Here is a 24,113-nt window from a genome sequence, read left to right as displayed (position 1 = left end):
CCGTCTATAAACACTGTCTATAAACACCGTCTATAAGCACTGTCTATAAACACCGTCTATAAGCACTGTCTATAAGCACTGTCTATAAACACCGTCTATAAGCACCGTCTATAAGCACCGGCTATAAACACCGTCTATAAGCACCGTCTGTAAGCACCGTCTATAAACACTGTCTATAAACACTGTCTATAAGCACTGTCAGCTTATGAGTCCTTAGAACAGCCTGTCTGCTGTTCATGTGTGGCTCAGTTGGTAGAGCATGGTGCTAGCAATGCTTAGGTTGGGGGTTCAATTCCCACTGGGACCATACATATAAAAAATGTACGCAAGCACTGTACGGTAGGTCACTTTGAATAAAAGCGTCTGCTAAATAGAATATGTGTTGTTATACTACATACATATATAGATGCCCACATCCATTTATGATCCTGTACACAAAGGTGGCTCATAGAAACTGTAACCAAATCAATCTCTTATGATCACACTGGTGAATTGTGATTTCGTAAACTGCTCCCATTCTAACACAGTATGTGCCTATTCCACTTCAACCTCAGTGTGTTAGGAACAGTACCACTGTACTAAACACAGTTCCAGCATCAGGTTAGATTGGCATACTCCCAATAGCTGAGGTAAGGACATGCTGAGGGAAAGCTGATCTGAGACCTGCTCTATGAAGGATTATAGCATTATAGACCTGTCCCTCAGGAAATCACCCCATTGAGCTACGGTCATATTAGCGTCGTCCAAAATCCACAGTATATGATGCGTTACAGAGGCGTTTTGGTGCCAAGCCTTTCTCAGAGTGCTGCCTTAAGGCAGTTTCTCAGCTCAGGCTGTTTGTGATCATCATTTAAACCGTTCATAAGAAAATACTTCATACAAATATAAATACTTCATCAAGTACAGACACCTCATCAAATATTGAAGTAAAGAAGCATATAGACCGTAGCTGTAGAATCTAAGGGTTGACTAGTTTACCAGGGATCCCTGGGGTCATGCAGCCTCGTGACACAAGGTCTCCTCATCTCTCTTTCAGAATTGTGTCTATGTCGGCACTTTATTGCATATAAATGGGTGAGGGCCCATTGCAGTAAATATTATGAAGTGTGTTATGAGGGTGTGTCATTCCTGTGTATTTCTGTGGCTGTTGAAGAGCTCAGGGTTGGTGAGTGATGGCCCAGTAGCTATGACCAGTCACTGTACCTACCTGTGGTAAATGTCAAACGTTACATGAGCTGTGAAAATGCTCAGAACTCTGTAACCCAGCCAGGGGGAGCCTTTCTAGGAGCTCGATGTACAAAATAAACACCCTGACTGTAGCGCGCTGTAGCCACAGGTAAACACCCACTACAATTCAAATCTTACAAAAATAATTATGGCAATTAAAAAAGAAAAATTCATGTTTCGTTCTTGGGGGTAGCATACCTTGACTGGATTTTCTTTTCATTTTCTCTCTCTCTCTCTCTCTCTCTCCCTCTCTCTCTCTCTTTCTCTCTCTCTCTCTCTCTCTCTCTCTCTCTCTGTCCGCAGCACTTTGCTATCCTGCTGAAGTACGTCATTCACATAGCTATCCCAGACATCCCCAGCTGGGTGGGAGAAGAGATGGCCAAACTGGAGTACCAACGCAGGGAGGCGTTCAAGGTAAACACAGACCTCTACAAGCACCAACAGTAGCTTAGTCACTTAGAGTCAGGGCCACACTGATAAGGTGTGGTGATAGTGCTGAGTCATTGTGGTAGTTGGTGTGACACAGTATTGTTTCCCCCCCCCCACTGCAGAAGCACGAGCGCCAGGCCCAGCAGCACTACCAGCAGCTGCAGAGGAGGAAACGGGAGGAGGAGGAGAGGCAGAGGCAGGCCGAGCACCAGGCTCGGCGAGAGAGGGAGAGGGAGGAGGGCAAGGGGGGGGACTCCACCGGGGACCATCACCACGACAAGGGCCACGGGGGCAAGTCCCGTTCGGGCGGCGGAGGGGGAGGCGGGACGGACAAACCCAAGAGGCCCAGCACTCTCCTGGGCAACAACAACGTGATGAAGCTGAAGCAGATCATCCCCCTGCAGAGCAAGTTCTCCTCGGGCACCGCGCGCTCCCCTCAGTCGCCCACCGGAAACGAGCCCAAACTCCCGGGGTTCCTCAGCTTCAAGTTCCTCAAGTCGCCCGAGAACAAGAAGGAAGCGGCGGCCGCTGCTGCCGCCGCCGCCGCTACGGCAACTAACACCACGGCAACGGTGGCCGGCTCCCAAGAACGCTCTCAGTCACCCAGCAAGTCGTTTAACCCGGGGAAACTCTTTAACTTTGGGAAGTCAGAGGCGGGTTCCTGTGTGAACGGGGCGCAGCTACCCAGACCTGGGGAGGGCTCACAGGGGTCAGACAAACAGGCCACCAAGTCTGACCTGAACGGGGTACCGGACGAGATCCCCTCACCTGGAGGGGACGGGGGGGAGAACGGACATTCGACAGACTCTGACCCTTCTGGTCCTAAAGTCTAGTCCTACAGAGAGAACGAACTCCTGTGAGAACATAACAAGATATATCTAATACAAGGAAACAAGTGAGGTATTTACTGTGAAGCCTCCCCTCCATGCTGTTATGGGTCATGTGATGTAAACGTGGCCTGGAAGCAGTGATGGGGAAGGGACTGATGAAATGTTTGGGTCTGCTTTGTGCTGAAAGACTTCCAGGCTATATGAAGAAGACATAACCCTCCCTAACTAACCCCCGCCACCCCATAAACACACAAACACACACACACACACACACACACACACACACACTCATGCACACACGCGTGCACGCACACACACAAACGCACACACACACAAACACACACTAAATCCCCCCTTGTCTGCAATACATATAGAAATGCATGAGCTGCGTTTCTGATACTTTTCAAGCCTTTTCCAAAAAGGGAGAGCTGTATTTCTTGATTTACTCTAGTCTGAAAATTGTAAGCATCTTGGTGGCAGCTTGCCACTGTAACATAACAGCCTGGTTTTGAGGAAGAAAAAATACTTTGGTGTGTGAGAAAGAATCACAGGTTTTACATCAAACACACAATGAGAGACCTATCTTAGTTACCACAAAATGGCCGTCGGACAGATACCTGACTCATTTTTAACTGTGAGGGATTCTAGGCCTTTCGGCTTTTATACTTCGGTGAACAACAAAGTTGGGAGTAGCTGAGCAATATCAATCAGTGTTTCAAACATGAGCAGTACTGCAAAACAAGTTCTCATCACGTTCCGATCCCGTCTCCCTGAGGTGCCACAAGCTTTATTTTCAAAGCAGAAAAAGACACCAGAGCTTTGTGCGTTACCTCCCGTTGAAACGGCAATATCAGACGTGTACGTCACCGTGTGTAAACAGCAGGATGTTTGACGTTGTAAAGAGCAGGATGTTTGACGTTGTAAAGAGCAGGATGTTTGACGTTGTTGATGTGTGACGTTTGGTTAAGAAAAGCTGCCACATATCAGTACCTGTTCCCAAGAAAGAGAGAGCAAGTAGGGAGAGAGGGAGAGAGAGAGAGAGAGAGAGAGAGAGAGAGAGAGAGAGAAAAGAGAGAGGAATAGAACAAGAGAAAGAAAGTGAAAGTGACAGGGATATCTTGACGAACGCTTGGCCAGGAAAATGAGTTGAGCCAGACGCGAGGTGTGATGAAACACGCTGAGGTGGACAGAAAGTGCACCGTCTGTGCTAAGAAGGATCTGGGTTATTGTAGCCTACAATTGTGTGCCATTCTCCCTTCATCCGAGCCTGCAGAGGGGTCTTAGACAGAGGTTGCGCTCCTCCATTTCCATGCATGGCTCAAGCTAGACTCATGAGTAGAGATAGAGAGATAACATTTGCACTAAAACCCTGACGCCGTGCACTGAGAAAGACCTTTTTCTGCAGGCGGAAGGGACAACACCAGCTGGCCTCATAACATATGCAAAAGCTGGATTTTTTTAATCACTTCACAATAAATGCTGTCATATCACAGATCCCTAGTACCCACGTGCTGGTCCCAATCATTAAAATGAAAGCTTATTTACTTCATATTTACCTTTATTTATGTTGGTATTTAATTCCTTTGTTTATTTATTTGTAATCTATTTTCTTATTGAACTTTTGTTTTCTTTTTTTGGTTTACCAAAGCATCACCATTCAGTGCTGTTTAAGTCCTCAGAGCTGAATGAGAGCGTAGTTACATTTCTATAGAGATCACGCATTTCTGTGTTCCTTTTGTCGGCATGTCCAGTATTGACAGTACTACAGAATAGCCACAGGGTGGCGCCAGAGGGAGCAGTACAGTATATCTACAAAGCAAAAGCCAACTGAATTCGCCCATGTCCTGTCCTGGGACTCGTTTCATTTTCTGATTGAGGTCATCCATTACATCAGTGTTTCCCAAAATAGGGGCTAGTAGTTCTCCCTACTGGGTCATGGCTGAAGGATGGTGTGTGTCTAGAACCATTGTTTTGTTTACCTCAGAGAATCACCACCACAATATCCGGTGGGCAAGTGGGTCACAGCACCTAAACAACATGGTCCATGGATCCCCTGTATGATGTCACAGAGAGCTCAGCACAGCAAGGCAGTAGTAGAGACAGACACATCAACTATGCATCTTTTTCGATCCATCCTCTCTGGCAAAGAGTTTTCGCAATAATGAAGTGTGACGTTTGGTGACGAGGTAGGAGTCCTAACTAGTTCAGCTCTCTGTAGGCCCATGCCTTACTAATATGATGACATCACTAGTTTACATCGCCGTCCGCCGTCCATGGCACCAACCATAGCATCTCCGTCTGACCTCACTTCTCAACGTGGCTATCATCTGGTGGTGTAGAACGAACGTCCCGCTGCACCTCTCGCAATCTGGCCTGAAGCAAACACTCACACCGCGTCTCTCTGGTGTTTTAAAGAGCCACTCTAACATACTGGACTGAAGCTCCCCTGACGTACAATTAGTTTCGACACAGCCTCTCCTCCACCGTGTGTCTCTCCGGGGCTCTGAATTGGCCTGCTATGGGATGAGGAGAACAGTTCCCTCAAAATGCATTTTTCATTTTGGGCCAGAACTAACGCTGATGAGCTTCTCTCATGTTGCACGGACTGCCGAGCCTATAACTTGATGCCTCATGCTTCATGTTTTAGCAATGAGACTGATGTAGGACAGATATGATCATGCACATTACGGCACGGGGGGGGGAGGACGGGGACCGGGGGGACGGGGGGTGTAACTCGTGTATGTAAGTGAGCTGAAAAGGCACTTCAACGCAATAACGAAAGAGAAAGAGTTTGCTTGCTCGTGACATTTTCTCCTCACCCAACGTAAGGTTTATTGAAGTGATTCGGTACGAATAACGAATAATGAGGAGAACTGTTGCAATTGCAAAAAGACAAATTGTGCACTCGAATATCATTACAATGTGAATAATGCCAAACAAGTAGGCCACAGCTGAGAGGTACTGTTTCACTTTTGTCAAATATGTTTCGCATCGGTTAATAATAATGAAGCGGGTGTTGATTCAAGCATGTTGGGGAATGCTTCATTATTTACAGTATCGTAGCCTAGGTCAGCGTCACCCACGGCACACCTGCTGCGGCTCGCAGTCACAGCCTAGTTTGGTGTATTAGTTATCTTGACCCGGTCTCACTGGCTATTGGTGATGGGTGCATCTCAATAGTTAACGATGGAATCCTCTCCTCATATCCATCCCCTCCTCTGCACTGATCGGAAGAAGAACTGGACAGGTGAAAGCAGATTGCATGTAGGCATAAGGCATCCGCTGTATTGCTTCCGTCTGTCCTGTCTTTGCAGTGAAGGAAAGGAGTGAAGCAAAGGAGATGAGGAGAGAAAGCAACTTCCGTCTATTGAGAGGCACCCGGCCCCTTTTGTCGTAGAAAGTGATCATCATGCTTCATGTCCTTCGGCCTTACTGGACACATGTTGACCCGTACGGGTTTCGGTCACGAGATGGGATGTAGTCATAAACAAGAGTAGGTGGTAAACCCTAGTAGGGTTCCCTATAGAGGGATCCGTGTTATGACTCCTATCAGTATCTCAATGCATCAGTAAATCAAACTGTAAACAAGTGCTATGGACAAATCTAGATTCTAGAAGTCTTAAAGGTTAGGTAGGAATACTCTCTGAGGGGTTACGGAGAAGGTGTGAGCTGAATGAATATCTGGCTTGTGGTTTTGAATGAAAACTGCTGTGTTATTATTTTTTTCTTTCCATGTTTGTTGGTGTCTCTGGGTGAGTTGACGCAGCCTCAGAAGCATCGGTGTTATCTACTGAACCTGATTGGAGGAGATACCGAGGGGGGAGGGAGTAAATGTAGCGTTGTCATGGCAGTTAAGAGTGGATGTGAGAAAATGAGAAATGTGCACCTACTGTTATGTAGAACCCTTTCCCTTAACCTCCTAACTGAAATAAAAACACATGTTCATTAAAGCCTCACTAACTGAAAAAAGACATCATGTGCTCTTCCAATGTACCACTGTACAAAAAAATGTTTCTTTTCAAGAAAAATATGATACTGGGAAATGGGATTATTTATTTCTTTTAATTTATTTTGTCATATTTTTGTAAGACCTGAAAAATATAGATAATAAAACAATTTAAAATTCAATGTCTCTTCATGTCTATTCATTTATTCAAGGTGAACTGGATGTAACTACCTAAATGGAACCCTTGGACTGTAATTAACTGAACAGTATACAAACACACTTCACACCAGAGACAGAAGGAAAAGGTGCCATTTTGTGAGTCTCTGTGTGCAAGCAGACATGTCGAAACACTGCCTGGATGGAGAAAGCACAATGGTATTTGGTTGTCCAGGACTTTTTTTTGTCTATTTCAAACTATTTTTTCACTATTGGATTACTTGCCCTCTCTCTCTCTCTCCCTCCCCCCCCCCCCTCTCTCTCTCTCGTAACTGTAAGTCAGATGACAACAGAGGCCACTCCACTTTTCAACCACTTTTATTACTGGAGCGAAGCTGAAAAGAAGAAAAAAAATTAAAAAAAACAATTTTGACCTAATACACATAATAAGATGGGGACAAGGCTTAAGGTGTACACCAGTCTATTGTCTAGCAGAGGCATAACATGGCTTTATGCTTCAAAGACAGGGTGGCACTGCAGGTAGGAAGATCACCGACCACCACATAGTCAACCCACATCGCAGCATCTACAGCTGAATGGAACGAGGCTTGCCGTGACGTACTTGGGCAGTGTAAACATTAAGGAAGGTCTGAGCTCAGGCTACCGTACGGAACAACATCAACACAAACTGAACCTCTGGAACAAGGCAGGATGGCAACTGCACATTACTGTGCATGCCATTTGTGCATTCCATGGCTGGTGGTCTGGCATATATCCACACCCTCAGTCACACATCCCCTTGTCTCAACCCCCCCCCAGCCGAAAACATAGACATGCAAGTCAAGATAACATCCATCGGGTATCGGTGCTTCTCTTACCTTTAGACAAAGGGCATCTATAATATCCAGGTACGTGTATTTTACAAAAGGCAAAAGCAAATGTCGTCATTTCATTTGAGAAACATGAAGCCAAGACCTTTAATATCGATCGGCGAGCACTGGCTATTTACAGAAGTCTTCGCAACGAAAACAACATTCTCCCCATCCTCGACATTTACAAACAATTATTTGCTACCTGTGCTATCACTTGGTTGTGCAGGTGTCGAGATCTTCATACAAACATGTAATGGATTCATAGCAGTGGGGAACTTTTACTTGAGTAGTCATCAACAACATCAACAACAGTCTGTTTAATAAACAACTTGGCCTGCCATTCCAAAAAAAAAAAAACGTTTTCAGGGATCTAGAAAGCTGCAAACATTCAAACAAAGCTAGTAGTTGGGTCACTAGTCATAATAGCCCTTTCAGCCAATAGGGAGCAGTAGGACATATTTCGGACCTAAAATTACACAGTAAAACCAGCAGACACTTTTCTCACACACAAATTCTAAACAAAATGGAAGATATGCATATTGACCGCATATTAACACATGTACAGGGGGAGTTTGCAGGAGTTTTTCCCCTGTTGTGTGGCAGGCAGCTCACAGTGCATGGTTGGGTCTGTTGAAGCAGACTGTGTGTGGTGAGATGTCACACCGCCCCCGTGTGGTCAAGGCTAGGCAGTGAACTTGAGAAGAGGGTACTGTGATTGGCTGGAAGCTCTTTGCCAAACGTTAAAAAAAAAAAAAAATCCCCATCGTCCCCAAATCAGTGCAGGGTCTTTTTGTTTGTTTTCCCGAAACTCTAGACATACAAATATAGTATGTCGCTGTGTACTGTGGGTAACTGTCGGTGTATTGTTAGTAATACGTAGTCATGTCTGTCAAGTTGGTCCTCCTGTTTCTAACCAGGTGACCCGCTCCATGTGCTCTGCCACTCGCTCACATGCACACACAGTCACGCACAGACACGCATGCTTCCACTCACACACACACAAGCACGCACAGTCACACACACACACACACAGGCACACACACACACGCACGCACATGCACGCACAGGCACACACAGGCACTCTCTCTCTCACACACACTCTCTCTCTCATGTGTCCTCGTTCATCTCTTGGCTGTCTGTTCTGGCAATTTTCCGGGGAGGTGCTGGGCTCCCACCCTCACCTTGCTCCTGTTCCCTCTTCTTCGCTGCGTTCTGTTCAACAGACAAGTGGAGAGAGACAGTCACTCACTACAGCTCCCACCCACACAGACAAGGGGAGAGAGACAGACAGTCACTCACTCACTACACCACCCACCCACACAGAGAAAATAATGGCACGAGTTTCGCTCGCAAAAGTATGGCTGCCAACATTTCAACCGCCTCATCTCAGGTGACTTCCGGAGGCCACGCCGCTCTTACACCTGAATGGCACCTATTGATTTAGGGAGAGGAGCCCATTCCCTTTATCCACTCACTTTTTTGTCCCACTGTTGGTGAAGGTAGCGCAGGAGGATATTGGTTTTCTCTGTCACAATGACTGGGGAGAAAACAGAAATACATTTCAAAATCGTGTGCGAGGAATGACATGCGCCATTTAGCTGACGCTTTTATCCAGAGCGACTTACATTGCAGTGAGTGCATGCATTTTTCAGTAGATATGGTCCCAGCGGGAACAAAGCTAGCTATTATTGTTACACTCACCAAACACTTTATTAGGAACACCTGCACACCTTCTCAAGGTGGAGGTGGTGTAATGGTGTGGGGTATGTTTTCTTGGCACACTTTGGGCCTGTTAATACCAATCAATCATCGCTTGAATGCCACAGCCTATTTGAGTATTGTTGCTGACCATGTGCATCCCTTCATGGCCACAATTTACCCATCTTATAATGGCTACTTCCAGCATGATAATGCACCATGTTGCACAGCAAAAGTCGTCTCAAACTGGTTTCATGAACACGACAATGAGTTCATTGTTCTTCAGTGGCCTACCCTGTATTAGTATAGTGTTCCTAATAAAGTGCCCAGTGAGTGTATATTAGTGTGCTTGTGTTTCCCAAGGCAAATAATCTCATGATTAAATGAAGACGTTGCAGAAATTCTTACTCTGCTCTGAGGGGTAGTCGCGTGTGGGAAGGTACACAGAAGGTCTTCGGTTCTGTAAGAAAGGGATTCAAAGAGGTTCAGACATTGGACAACTGATGCTATCAAGACAAAACTGTTATTCTGATTAGCTGAAGTCAGTTAACACTCACCGACGCTTTACACACAGAGTCTGCATGGAACCTGCTGAAGTTGCTCTTGTTATATACAGGGAGCCCTTTCAAGAAATCCGCCTGTGAGGGAAGAAGACGACGATTGTCTCAGATATTTCATAGCCACTGAGGCTGGTATATCCATAGGAATGGAATTGAGGGAGGTGAGGTAGACCTGTGGTAAAGTAGGCCTGTTACTCATGATTCATATCATACATCAGACGATCTACACATCTGACTGACACCTGATGCAGCCTACAACAGCACTCAGCCTCAACGTGAGGCAACCTCCGCTGCGCATCATCTGTCACCTGGCCTATTCTCAGGTTTGACAACCATTCGTTATATGGCATTGGTTATTCCTTACTACTGTGTCTAAAGCTTACATACAAGCTAAATCAATCAATTACACAGTACAGCATCTCTAGGAGGTTTTCACTGACACATTTCAAAGAACCCTCCATTTGTCAACGTCATGTTTCACATCGACTAGACAGACCCGAGTAAAGGACGTATGTGCGGTGCGCCCTGCATGTCAAAATAGGATGATTCTGGTAGTGGCACCCCGGGTGTTCTCTGTCTGTCATGGCCAAAGTGGAAGCTCACCGGTGAGCTAGCAGACGGCTAGCAGGGCTAGCTTCTACCTAGCTAGCCAGTAGGACAGAGTCTACCACTAAAGTAACAGGCTCGTATAAGCCAGCTGACTGAGTCGTAGTCAGCTAGCTAAGCTGGCCACCTAGTTTTTGACGGACAAAATGGTTCACGTTACCTTATCCATGATAGTGCCGCCACAGTAGTGTTCCACGATGAAACGCCACTCTACTCAACTATGCACAACTGAATTGGATGGATAGCTGGTGTGACTAGCGAGCTAGCTAGCCGACTTAGGTAGCAGCCTTGTTGCTCGTTATTGACAGTTCGGCTGGCAGGGTTAGCTCTCAAGCGGGTCTGTCCAGTGACCCTCCACATTTACTAGCTAGCAGGTTATTGTCATGTTAATTCTGGCTCTAACCATCTCAATCAAATTCGCTGAAAGTGCTGCTAGTGGTGGCCACACCATGCACACAGCAGCCTACGCTAGCTAGTAGTTTAGCATGAGGCTAGCCCAGTGCTGCATATTGCAGCCCCACCCCTTAGGGGCAGCCTAGGGTGTCCATTGGCTATTGACCACTCCCAGCACCGCAAGAGACCGCACCCCATTGGTTAGAAGGTTGCCTATCATTTCTGACATGGACATCTATAGGTCAGCCTGTCACCTGTGTCTTCGATGCAGACTGACTGGACTTGCCTGGAAGGCTCACAGTCGACCTGCCAGGACGGCCCTGGCCGGAGTGGTATCAATCTATCTCTGAAGCATTTTTTCTTATCATTCTTCTTCTTCTTCTTCTTCTTCTTCTCATTATTATTATTATTATTATTATTATTATTATTATTATTATTATTATTATTTTAAATAAGACTGGAATCCCACTTCCCTTCTGTAGTGGGAAAGTTCATTGCGGATTGCTGCCCTAAAAAATACTTAAAACATAATTATTATGCATGTTTCTTTCAGCATGCGATGTACAATGTACATCTGCCAAGAGATGCACCCTTATAATCTAGGCTATAGCGGTACGACATTGGTGACTTATGAGGTGCATGAAAATATGTGTAAAAGCCTGACCCTCTTTCATTAAAGAAGGGATGCATTTTAAGGGAAGTATACCGACCCTGACCCTGCCAAGAAATACACCCTGGCATCTGTATAGACAACTATCAACTATTAACAGCAGCTGCATGCCATATCTTATTGTGGAGGTGTCAATGAACATCTTGTGTGAATTTGAACATAGTCTATTCCTACTCCATTGAGATTGATAGGGAGGCATTTTACATGTAGGCTTCTGTACATTATAGGCCCTGGCAAGAAATGCACCCATTCACAGCAACTGTAGATTTCTTCTGTATAACTGCATGTCTTATATTGAAGCTGTGAAGGAACACCTGGTGTGAATTGAGATCTAATCCTCGTTCCTTTAGGTTAAGATTTGGGAATGCATTTTCTGGCAATGCAACGTAGCCTACAGTATAGACTTCACCCTGACAAGTAAATGCACACCTGTCTGTGTCTGCTAACATCAGCCGCATAGCTTGCATGGATTTTACTTTCGCCTGGTGCACCTAATATTGTTGGGTGGCAGTACTGCTCCTTTCCAGTACCCGTCCTGGATCCCTTGCATGGTAACAGTTACTAGGCAACCGATCCTATAGCAACCTCATCAGCAGCAGCCATGCAGCATGCATGAGACAGGAAGATATTGCTATTTCGTGTTGAACTGGTTTGGACAGAGAGAGATAAATATACTATATAAATATATAATTGCAAAAACATTTTCAGTGGAAAAAATACACTGTTATGGGACTGTCCTGTCCTGTTTTTTTTTATTTTTATCAATGTGGATACTAGATTTCACCCTCATCAGCAATGTCTGGCTGTGAAGACAGCACAGTGTTCCCAATGTATCATGCTGCAATGACTCACATTTCCAGAGGCTGTTGAGTGGTTCATTCACAGAACAGCTCTGCATGGAGACTCTGACCTAGAAATGGAGCCAGAGCACCCTGCACAGATAACAGGCTATGGGCATTTTGCAGAGACAGATTTATGGCAGATTCTGAGGATATGCACACTACAATGTAATACTATTTAAGACGTTCACATTGCCTGCAGAACACACTCCCTGTTGCAAGAAGGGTAATCCATCATTGAGGGATGGTGGCAGTGTTGTGTTTGTGCTGGCTAATGTGCGTCAGTCAAACAGTAGGGGGCATCCGCTCTGATGCAAACACAAGGACAAGGGAATGCAGTTTCAGAAGCGGTGCGTTTAATGGATACAAAAACTGGATACAAAAACACCTGGCGCTATCCAAATGCGCCCACGGGCACATCGAAATGCAGTCGATTAAACGCGCGTAGCCTATAGGCCTATATCATATTCACTTATGTACAGTAGGCTATCATGTAAACTGTCCGATATGATGTTGAGGCTGCGAACAGGGCAGCCTATTCCAATTAAATTAGATTATTGGATTGCCTGCAACAGATTATAGCTCGACTGTTTCCAGAACGCTATACCAAGAAAGTCGCATATTATTTAACAATTTAAACGGTGGAGATCGGCAATACTAAGGTAAGATCATCAGTTTACGAACATATGAGTGGTAAATAAGCTTGGTGTGTGGTTTAAACGGTGGCAATATAAGACCAAAAACGAGCACGCACTGTAATAACCAATAGATTGGGCCACGCATTCTCAGAATTGAATGAATCAGGTCTAATCAAAGTGAGTGTTATGTGTACTGTATATATTGTGGTCAATTGTGATGCGAATTTAATTCACCTAATAGGATGATGGACAAAAGCAGAAAAAACATTCTGGCATTTGCTGTCTATTGCTGCATCAGCCAATCGGTCAGCAGACCATTCAGTGCGCACGCTTTGTTGTTTTTCATTCACATGGATTGGGGACAATTAAAGGCTATTGCTAACTGTAGTCATCAGGCTAATTAACACATTGGGCTATCCTTGTCTCCAACTGATAATCAGAAATGAATTGCAAAAGAAGACTTTCAGATTGGTATTATTATGACCTAATTACCTGTCTTCCTGTGATGCATTGGAGCTCCCCCCCCCCCCCCCCCCCCAATAATGGCAAAAGTGATCAATCATCAATCATCATCACAAAACACTGTCCTTTTGAAGGTAAAGCCTAATGATTAAATTCTCACCAAGCTGTTCTTTTGAGTCTTGCACCTCAAATACAAGGTTTTTGTCAGGTCCATGTTGCCAAACACGTATGTGCATGCATAGGAAGATTTCCACACTCTATCATACCCTCCCATTCTGATCATTCACCTACCACACATCTCATAGTGTGTGATCTTTGACATCCAGAGCCAACAAGTCCTTGATCAATAAAGTTATCCTGAGAAGTTATACTATTTTAGTATAACTTGAGTTATACTATATCACTATTTGAGTACTAAATAGTATCTTGATGCCCTCAGATCCCTGAAGACCTTGCAAAAGTGTAGCCTAGGGGTCATTTGTTTATGTTAACACTTTAAGGCTGTAGTTTGTTTTAATCCAACTGACGCTGTCTGCTCTTTCCTGGGCTTCAATCCCTTCAGCGATTCCTTCCGGTATATTCTTGTGGTGGTCACTATTGACAACAAGGCCATGTGTTGATAGCCTTGCAGGTATCATTGGCCATGGAAGTTTCGGGTTGATGATTCTATTTGCATTGAGAATGGATTTTAAAACCACCATTGACCGAGCAAGTAATTGACATGGGTTCCCAAAAATAAATTAGCTGTGTGTGGAAAAACACCCTTGAAAACTCTTCCTCTGTTCTGTCCTCGAGGATCAAGAATGTTGTCCTCTTTTACTGTACATCTTTTTCTGTTTTTTTTTCTTTTTTAAAGATCTTCTGTTTAGTTTAGGGTTAGTTAGGGTTAGGGTTAGTTAGGGTTAGGGTTAGGGTTAGTTAGGGTTAGAGTTAGTTAGGGTTAGGGTTAGTTAGGGTTAGGGTTAGGGTTAGGGTTAGTTAGGGTTAGCGTTAGTTAGGGTTAGGGTTAGTTAGGGTTAGGGTTAGTTAGGGTTAGGGTTAGGGTTAGTTAGGGTTAGGGTTAGTTAGGGTTAGGGTTAGGGTTAGGGTTAGTTAGGGTTAGGGTTAGGGTTAGGGTTAGTTAGGGTTGGTTAGGGTTAGGGTTAGGGTTGGTTAGGGTTAGGGTTAGTTAGGGTTAGTTAGGGTTAGGGTTAGGGTTAGGGTTAGTTTGTGAAGTAGCATAGCAGTGAGACCTATCCCACAATGAGTTCAAAGTGTGAAGAATGGAGAGGAATGTAAGACAGAATCCGTCTAAAAATGTGATTATCCAGAGTTTGAAAATATACCTCGACCAGTCAGGTTGAGGACTGATAACATTGAAGAGGGTGTTTTTGGTTTGAATGTATTTATAATAATGTGTTTATAATATTGTGTTTATAGTAATGTGTTTATAATAATGTATTTATAATAATGTGGTTATAGTAATGCATTGTGTGTAAGTCCATCTGTGGGATTTCTGCTATTTTTAGACAAGTTGTCCATAATTATCATACATGCTGGGTTGCAGATTATTGGAACACTCATGGCTGTGTTAGTCTAATTATGAAAACAAAAAGTCTTGTTTACTTGCCAGAGTCTCGTTTAAGATGACTTGGATGATCATTACACGAATGATGCAGATGGAAAATGAATGAAATTTTTTCAGCAGATTCCCTGTGTGGGGGTTGTGATTGATTAAATGCAAATCTGTGCCACCACAAAACAGCCCACTGTCTCTAAATCTTGAGATTCTGTGACAGTTTCATGGCACCAATGTGAGAAATCCCACTTAATGATTTGTCATCCACAGTGTTGTGACGAGACACGGAGTCTGAGGTTTTCCTGCAGGCACCACTGTTTATGAATAATTTAGGGACATCTTTCTAGCTTGTTATTGAATAATATATACAGCATATGAAGACTGGGGGGGACTGCAATGAAAAGGAAAGATAGGTGTGGTTTATAATAAACAGCCCTATCAGCACGACACAACGGGCCTACAACGCAATGTCCACAAACAATGACACCTGACTTTGACTGAACATTAGCTGTGGGGTAAATCAACCACCATACAGCCATATGGCAAGATACTACAGGCTAAATTAGACAATAGATAAGGCTGTTCTCTTGTACACTTATATTGTATATAAAGTCCTTTCATTCTGGCTTGCCCTCGTCAGAACTCATGCTGTGAGAAAATGGAGGGTCACAGTAGTGTGGTGATGCAGTAAATTAGCTAGCCAGGCAAACCTTAGCAGCATTTAATAGGGTTTATCTACGAGGACGTTTAAACCTGATGTGTCAGAGACACAAATATCAAACTGTCAGCTGGGCCAGCAGCCACCACAAAACACACAGCACTGCAGAACATTGTTGTGTGGGTAGAGGATGTGCAAGTAAGCAAAAGGGAGACAGAGACAGGGCTAGCATCCGAGGGAGGAATGCTATGCTACATTGTTACTGTAATCCCCAGGGAACTGCAAAGGGAAGTGGAACGGAGATTTAAACCACACCACAGTTGCATCGAGGGCTGGCTGGGCTCCAAACCCAAGCCTAACAGTCTCCACACACACCTCCAGCCGTCCACTTATGACAAAACACTGTGTTACTCGTGAGGTGAAGCCAAATGATGGCAAATGTCCTTCTCTGGGTGGACAATAGAATTCCTCAATTCTATTCTACTCTTATTCTATTCTATTCTACCCTATTCTATTCTACCCTATTCTATTCTACCCTATTCTATTCTACCCTATTCTATTCTGCTCTAATTCTATTATATTCTACATAATTATCATGAGGTGGCTATGGAAGTAGACAGATTGGGGGGGGGGCGGGGGGGGGGGGGACTAGAGTGAGAGAAAAGGAGGTATAATCCTTCTTCACCGCCAGCAGAGCAGCAGGAAGTCTAATGCCACAGGAGACAAACCCAGATTGGCCGCTCTGTCGTCGCTAAGACTGCTGGTAAACATCCCCACTATGTAGCTTAAAGAGACCCTATCTCAATGGGAAGGACATTGTAATATATAATATATATATAATATATACAGTACCAGTCAAAAGTTTGGACACACCTTCTCATTCAATGGTTTTTCTTTATTTTTTTTAATTATTATTTTCTACATTGTAGATTAATATTGAAGACATCAAAACTATGAAGGAACACATATGGAATTATGTAGTAAACAGAAAAGTGTTAAACAAACCAGAATATGTTTTATATTTTAGATTCTTCAAAGTAGCCACCCTTTGCTTTGATGACAGCTTTGCACACTCTTGGCAAGTTTGTGTCCAAACTTTTGACTGGTACTGTATATATATTAAATATTACAATGTCATTGTGCAAATGGATGTGTCATAGCAGCCTTGTTAGTTGTGCTGATTTGATGGCCTTGAAGTCAACATGTTGTTAACAGTTTATCGTCATTTGTATTTGTATATATAAAGTTGTATATAATGATCTGGTTATATGAAAAAAGGAAAATTGAGGCCTGACATGTACTGTGGGTGCTGACGCCTACGTCTGTTGGCATGTGAACTCATAGTCGCCTAACCTACTGTATAATCAGCCTGGTAAACCTATAAACCTATTGGCCTTCCCCATAAACTGTACTGTCATCATCCAGGTTATCTCATATGGCTCCCTGCCGTATCTGAGGGCACTGCAGTTCTGAATGAATTGATCTCACAGTAAACAACAGCAGGCGCCAATCCCTTAACAACGGACTGGCTTGAGCCAGATTATATGTGTGTGTGCGCAGGCGTGGGTGCGTTCGTGTGTGTGTGTGTGTGTGTGTGTGTGTGTGTGTGCGCAGGCGTGGGTGCGTTCGTGTGTGTGTGTGTGTGTGTGCACAGGCGTGAGTGCGTTCGTGTGTGTGTGTGTGTGTGTGCACAGGCGTGAGTGCGTTCGTGTGTGTGTGTGTGTGTGTGCGTGCGTGCGTGCGTGTGTGCGTGCGTGCGTGCGTGCGTGTGTGTGTGTGCGTGTGTGCGTGCGTGCGTGCGTGTGTGTGTGCTTCATTCAGCCCCTGGAGAGGCTAGTCCCTCTCTCTCAGATTTCAACCTTTACTTTGCTCCTGGGAAACGCTAACATACAGTACATGTTTTTCAGTTGCATCTCTCAGCTGTTGTCCCTCCATGGTTGACTAGGCCCTGATTTGATATGATTTGATAAGCCCTTTCCTCATTCCAGCAATTATAATGAGCCTGTCCTCTGATTTCTACCTCCACCAGCCTCCACTGCTATGACTCCTGTGGTACTGGCTGTGGCGGCGGTGCAGAGGGAACACATGGTACGCTGTAGCCTAGCCGGCTTTGACTCAGTCCAGCTATTACTGTCCTTGCTATTAATACTCTAAAGGCCACACTCGAAGAAGAGGCTTGTCTGTCACAGTAATGAGCCACGTAAGAAAATGGCCAAGCTTTCGGTTGTAAAGTAGTCACCACGGTGTTGTGTTGAGAGGCTTTCCCAGTGTACAGTGTCCTGGGAGGGATTGTTCAAAATCAAATCAAATCGAATCACATTTTATTTGTCACTTATATCGCATACAGTTGTAATTGGCATGGTGAAATGATTTGGGGTCTTGCTCCACGCTCAACAACAGCAGTCAGCAACAATCAACAACTTAATAATAAATGATAATATAGTGACAATAGTTCTAGTGCAATAATGTCAGATGTCTTCTGACCAAGGGGCTTCATGGTAAATTGCAGTGTCTCTTGTGTTAGGATACTTACGGTAGGGAGGAGAATATCTACAGAACCCTGATGAAGCCTTTTTAGTGGTCATAATATTGTCAACACTATCAGGACGAGTGTTGTATATGGTAACTGAGCAGTAACATGAGCCTGTGGGGTCTGCTGGAGGTGTACATGTTCAAGTTGATGAAGGAGGATCTAATCGGCCTTGTCAAATAGATGGACCTTTGTGAACCTAAGGCGAACCTTAGCCCTGAAGGATTTAAATGGGGTTTATCCTAGTTTGTATGTGTGTGTGTGCATGTGTTTTGAGTGTGTGTGTGTGAGTGTGTGTGTGTGTGTGTGTGTGTGTGTGTGTGTGTGTGTGTGTGTGTTAATAGTAAATAAAGAACGTCTCCACTGTTGGGATAAGACAGTGTGACACAGCAGGGAAGTGTCTGACTCATAATAGACTTGGTGTGTGTGTGTGTGTGTGTGTGTGTGTGTGTGTGTGTGTTGAGTGTGTGTGTGTTGAGTGTGTGTGTTAATAGTAAATAAAGAACGTCTCCAATGTTGGATAAGACAGTGTGACACAGCAGGGAAGTGTCTGTGACTCATAATAGACTTGGTGTGTGTGTGTGTGTGTGTGTGTGTGTGTGTGTGTGTGTGTGTGTGTGTGTGTGTGTGTGTGTGTGTGTGTGTGTGTGTGTGTACAGCCAGGGCAACCATGCTGACCAGCTTCATGGACGGCCTCCTCTGCTGCCTGACGGGGAAGTCGGCCAACGTGGTGGTTCCCATGGAAACCTCAGAACCCGCGGACGGCTACGAGTTTGTGGAGGTCAAACCCGGTCGCGTCCTCCGCATCCGACACATCATCCCTGAGCGGCCGGTGGTGGACGAGCCCAGCGGCCAGGGGGGGCGTGTCAACTGTAAACGCAAGATCACGGTGTACCGTAACGGGCAGCTGCTAATCGAGAACCTGGGGGAGGCGGTGAGGCCGGAGCTGCTGCACTGCCAGAACGGAGAAACAGACCCCAACAACACCGTGGAGGTGGAGCTGTCTGACTACAACAACAGCTCCCCCCCCGCAGCCACCACCCCCGACCCCAAACCTGACACAGGGGCGGTGGCTCCCACCACGGGAGCAGGAGGGACGGCGGGAGCCGGGGTCACGCCGACCACAGCCCCCGGCCAGGCGGAGCAGCCCGAGCAGACCCAGCAGACCCGGAGACGCAGACGGAAGCCCAAACGCACGGTGGTGATCGACTGCGAGAGGAAGATCACGGCCTGCAAGGGGACGCACTCGGACGTGGCGCTGTTCTTTGTGCACGGGGTGGGCGGGTCCCTGGACATCTGGGGCAGCCAGCTGGACTTCTTCTCCCAGCTGGGCTACGAGGTCATCGCCCCGGACCTGGCGGGCCACGGGGCGAGCTCGGCTCCGCAGATTGCGGCCGCGTACACGTTCTACGCCCTGGCCGAGGACATGAGGGCCGTCTTTAAGAGATACGCGCGGCGGAGGAATATCCTCATCGGACACTCTTATGGGTAGGTTGAACATCAGGAGAAATTGTACCCGTTTTGTATTGTGTGATCTTACACTACGAATCGACTGCCCTGGCACACTCATGGCTACCGATAGAAACAACAGATATTTAACAGGCAATAACGACAGGACCGTTAAATAGATTAGTTACTGCTATTCTACCCTCTGTGTTGGTTCAGGGTGTCGTTCTGCACGTTCCTGGCCCATGAGTATCCTGACCAGGTTCACAAGGTGGTGATGATCAATGGAGGGGGTCCCACAGCTCTGGAGCCCAGCCTCTGCTCCATCTTCAACCTGCCCACCTGCGTGCTGCACTGCCTCTCCCCCTGCCTCGCATGGAGCTTCCTCAAGTAAGACGTGTGTGTGTGTGTGTGTGTCTGTGTGTGTGTGTGTGTGTGTGTGTGTGTGTGTGTCTGTCCGTCTGTGTGTGTGTGTCTGTGTGTCTGTCCGTCTGTGTGTGTGTGTGTGTGTGTGTGTGTGTGTGAGACAGAGAAAGAGAGAGAGAGAGAGAGAGAGCGCAAGTATGTGCGTGCACAGTAAGTTTACACACACACACACACAGACGGACAGACACACACAGACACATACACAGACACACACACACACACACACACACACACACACACACACACACACACACACACACACGCACACACACACACACTCTCAAGCCAGCCACAAGACAGTCACGATAGAATACCTTCAGCCCACTCGACACGTCCACAGTACACAATATAAATAAGCTCAACCACTCTCTCCCCGTCATCCCTCTCCTCTGCCTCCCGCAGGGCTGGGTTTGCCCGTCAGGGGGCGAAGGAGAAGCAGCTGCTGAAGGAGAACAACGCTTTCAATGTGTCCTCGTTCGTCCTGCGCGCCATGATGAGTGGGCAGTACTGGCCCGAGGGGGACGAGGTGTACCACGCCGAGCTCACGGTGCCCATCCTGCTGGTCCACGGCATGTACGACAAGTTTGTGCCTGTGGAGGAGGACCAACGCATGGCTGAGGTGAGCAGGAAATATAGATTTGTATATATATATATATATATATATATATATATATATATATATATAAAGTATATATATACACAGTACCAGTCAAAAGTTTGGACACAAAGCTGTCATCAAAGCAAAAGGTGTCTACTTTGAAGAATCTAAAATATATAAAACATATTCTGGTTTGTTTAACACTTTTTTGTTTACCACATAATTCCATATGTGTTCCTTCATCGTTTTGATTAATTATATTAATTATAATATATTATTATAAATATTAATCTACAATGTAGAAAATAATAAACATAAAGAAAAACCATTGAATGAGAAGGTGTGTCCAAACTTTTGACTGGTACTGTGTGTGTGTGTGTATATATATATATATATATATATATATATATATATATATATATATATATATATACATACACACACATATATATATATACATACATACACACACACACGCTCTTTTTTTCTGTCCACTGTTCACCTGCTTTGTGCTTGAATAGTATGTCATTATACTGTATGTTATAATGAGGTAAGTATAGTAATTACATAATAATGACTACCTTGTTTCATGGAGAATCATTCAAGCAGGCCGTTATGATAATGTATCACTAGCCCTGACTCTAATCTGGTGAATCTCTCCTTCTCTGTCTCCTCTCAGATCCTGCTGTTGGCTTTCCTGAAGATCATTGATGAGGGCAGCCACATGGTAATGATGGAGTGTCCTGAGTCCGTCAACACCCTTCTGCATGAGTTCCTCCTCTGGGAGCCCGACAGCCCACCCAAACCCAAGGCTCGACCGGAGGCAGTGAAGACACTTTCCCCCAATGGGGGGACACAGGAGATTTTAGATAGCAAAACCAAGAACAAGTAACCCGGGGGAGACAGGTGTGAATTGACTCCGATCAAAAGCTGAGACATCCAGTGGTGTGTACTGTGTACCATGGCTGGTGGTGCTAAGCATGTCTCCTCAGGTGCAGAGAGCTGGTTTAAACCAGGTCTGAGCTGGTTTGAGCTGGTTTGAGCCGGTTCAAACCGGTGTTGGACGGGGCTTAAGTCTGGTCTAAGTCTGAGGCTCTACACTGCAGCAGAGAGGAAGGACAGTACAGGGAGACAGACAACAATGATGACGGTGGTGGAGGTTTATCGAACTGTTCCAGGTCACCTGTTCTCACTGGGGGACCTGAACCTGGCTGTGCCTAGGTGGGTGGGTGTGTGTGGGGCTGAAGACTGGTAGGGAGAGAAACGAGGACAAACAGTGCTCGAAATCTCTTAGAAGGTTCTGAGTTTAAGAATGCTGTCTTTTTGTTTGTGTTTTTTTTTTATGGGTTACGCAAGGACCTCAGCCCGTACTAACTCCCCTGTGATAGCTTTTGAATGGTTCAATGAGTGGACATGTTTAAACATGTCTGGATCACTGAGGGAAGAATGGGCCAGACGCAATACACAGAGGGAAGGAGCTGAACAAGATGGCCGCTTCTCAGACGACTTAGGCCAACGGCCCTGTTATCCAAAGGATGTGATTACACCAAAAGACATACAGTCCCTAGATTGAACCTCTGTTTTCTTATATCTGCACATAGGGGGGTTGCATTCACATCAATGTTATTGATAAAGGTAAATGGTGAATATTGTTCACCCCTCTGCTAAATCGGGCTTACCATAAAAAGCTGCTGACTGAGAGGCAAAACGTAAAAGAAATACAATTCTTATATCAAAGAGGTGAAGTGCATTTGATATAAACCGCAATGCAACACAGGAGTTTTGTAACAACTCTTAAATGCAATTTGCTGATAAGTTCTAAGTGAATATTTGATGTTTGACAATCATTGCTGCTGTTTTGAAAAATGACCACTGTATACCGTATATTCATGCATCAATATTTAAAAGCACTTCCCTGACAAGAACGGTTCCATAGGGAGGACCTAATTGTTGACATTGACAATGCTGTTGTTGTTGTTGTTATTGTTGTTGTTGTTGTTCTAGAGGTTTAAGTGCCCAGAAACATCTTAGTATGTAACAGGAGGGCACAGGAAAGGCCAAAAAGTCTCCATTTTATAAATTGAACAGATCACCTTTCTGTGGCTGCATTCTGTGTGTGTTAGTAACTGGTGCAGAACACTGGCAAAATGTTAAAAAGGGCTTCCCCTCTTTGCACTTAGCCATAAAGAGTATTGGATCCTCCAAGGGGTGACTCCCAATAGTCATAAGTGACTTCCTCTCTCTCCTCCTCTCCTCTCCTTCGTCGGCACTGAGAAGACAGGTCAGGTGAAGGTCATCTGGCTGAAGCACACTTGTGTGATGGATGGAAAGGAGTCAAGGAGAGTGAACCACTTGAGATTGTCGGGATGGAGCCAAGGTGTAGTTGTCTCGGTATACTGCAGCATGGTAGTGCCCCTTTAAGCTGTTGTTTTTCTTCTTTTTTTTCTTCTTTTTTTTTACTGTAAGATACGAGAATTGTACTGCAGATGATTGCAACATGTTCCTCACCATCACTAAGCTGATCAAGCTGTCACTTTCCAACTGAAATTGAAATAAGCTGAAGAAGTTGATATTGATGCACCAAAAATGTGCGTAAAGTCTGAGCACGCTTAGACGCCGCGTCGCAAGCTCTCTACGTGAGGTAAACACTGTCACTGGGTGAGAGAACAGGAGAGTCAGGAGGGGCGTCTGGTAAGTGTCCTCATACAATGGGTGCATTGAATAATATCAATGTGTTTTATCACTCAATTTACTGTATAGCTTTAGCTATGCGTACTCTGTGTACTCTTTAGCTATGCGTACTCTGTGTACTCTTTAGCTATGCGTACTCTGTGTACTCTTTAGCTACGTGTGCACGCTTGATTATGAACTCCTGTACTCTACACAGGCACAATAGCTTCAGGATCTTGTCTGAGCTTCAGCTCTCCTGTCCAATATGACTGTTACTCAGCTGCTAGTCTTTACAGTATGGTTAGTAAGTGTTCTAATAGTTATGCAATAGTTCAGATCATTCAAAACCTTTCTCACCTGTTTCCGTGTGTTAACTTGATCCTTGTAATTGACTAATGTAAAGTGTTCTCTTAACGTGGTCATTGAACAGTCAATAGTTCACCAACAAACGTAAAGTACAAGCAACATTGGGTTTAATAAAGAGATATCATTGGGCTATGATATGATAAACTGATCATGAAGTCAAAGACCCTAGTAGACGGTATCTATGGCGGTAAAGCACAGGTTTCATATTGTTCTGATTACACAGTATTCAAAGGTGTCTGAATATTATAGAGTATACTTTTTATACAATATGCAACTCCTACTTGCAGGTGGTGGTTATAGTTTTCAATGAGTGAACATGGGTGGATTCTCAAAACTGAGAATGGAGTTCACGCCAGTCAAGTGCAGATGTATTTAGCTCATGAGCCAAATGTATGTTCTCAAACTGAATTGAAATGAATTTCAATCATGGATGGTCTTCTTGTGGGATTCTGAATCTGTAGTGTAATCAGTAGTATATCACATTTGTCTTAAACTACTGTGTTCGCCTTTGCTATTGATTCAAGAAATGGACTGC

The 24,113-nt window shown here is 44.9% G+C and overlaps 3 protein-coding genes across 3 annotated transcripts in view; 2 read left to right on the top strand and 1 right to left on the bottom strand.

The window, feature by feature from the left end:
* Nucleotides 1-5,173, top strand: part of ano8b (anoctamin 8b) — a 35,659-nt gene extending 30,486 nt beyond the window's left edge. Inside the window, exons 17-18 of the mRNA XM_083671393.1 lie at nucleotides 1,531-1,641; nucleotides 1,779-5,173. Of these exons, the coding sequence (XP_083527519.1) occupies nucleotides 1,531-1,641; nucleotides 1,779-2,489 (822 nt within the window). The 3' untranslated portion in view covers nucleotides 2,490-5,173. The remainder of the gene's footprint in view (nucleotides 1-1,530; nucleotides 1,642-1,778) is intronic.
* A 1,783-nt stretch (nucleotides 5,174-6,956) lies between these two features.
* dda1 (DET1 and DDB1 associated 1) lies at nucleotides 6,957-10,751 on the bottom strand. Its single transcript, XM_083671374.1, has 5 exons — nucleotides 10,485-10,751; nucleotides 9,716-9,796; nucleotides 9,567-9,618; nucleotides 8,936-8,997; nucleotides 6,957-8,672 (listed from the first exon to the last, which is right to left on the bottom strand). Exons 1-5 carry the CDS (start codon nucleotides 10,491-10,493, stop codon nucleotides 8,568-8,570), a joined length of 309 nt encoding a protein of 102 aa, XP_083527500.1. The 5' UTR covers nucleotides 10,494-10,751; the 3' UTR covers nucleotides 6,957-8,567.
* A 7,991-nt stretch (nucleotides 10,752-18,742) lies between these two features.
* abhd8b (abhydrolase domain containing 8b) lies at nucleotides 18,743-21,434 on the top strand (the record flags this gene model as incomplete). The annotated part of the gene is made up of 4 exons (XM_083671530.1): nucleotides 18,743-19,560; nucleotides 19,738-19,908; nucleotides 20,347-20,563; nucleotides 21,222-21,434. 4 exons carry the CDS (start codon nucleotides 18,743-18,745, stop codon nucleotides 21,432-21,434), a joined length of 1,419 nt encoding a protein of 472 aa, XP_083527656.1.
* Between the last annotated feature and the right edge of the window lie 2,679 nt (nucleotides 21,435-24,113).

Source organism: Argentina silus (assembly GCF_951799395.1).
Source record: "Argentina silus genome assembly, chromosome: 6".
NCBI lineage: Eukaryota > Metazoa > Chordata > Actinopteri > Argentiniformes > Argentinidae > Argentina > Argentina silus.
The sequence above is the reverse complement of the archived record's forward strand: the minus strand, read 5'-3'. Positions and strand labels throughout refer to the sequence as shown.

Excerpts from the sequence above, each read along its gene's own strand:
- dda1 (XM_083671374.1), bottom strand. Across the intron at positions 8,998-9,566 it reads CGACTACCCCTCAGAGCAGA|TCATTGTGACAGAGAAAACC; the intron begins GTAAGAATTTCT and ends TTTTCTCCCCAG. Across the intron at positions 8,673-8,935 it reads ACCAACAGTGGGACAAAAAA|AACGCAGCGAAGAAGAGGGA; the intron begins GTGAGTGGATAA and ends TCTGTTGAACAG.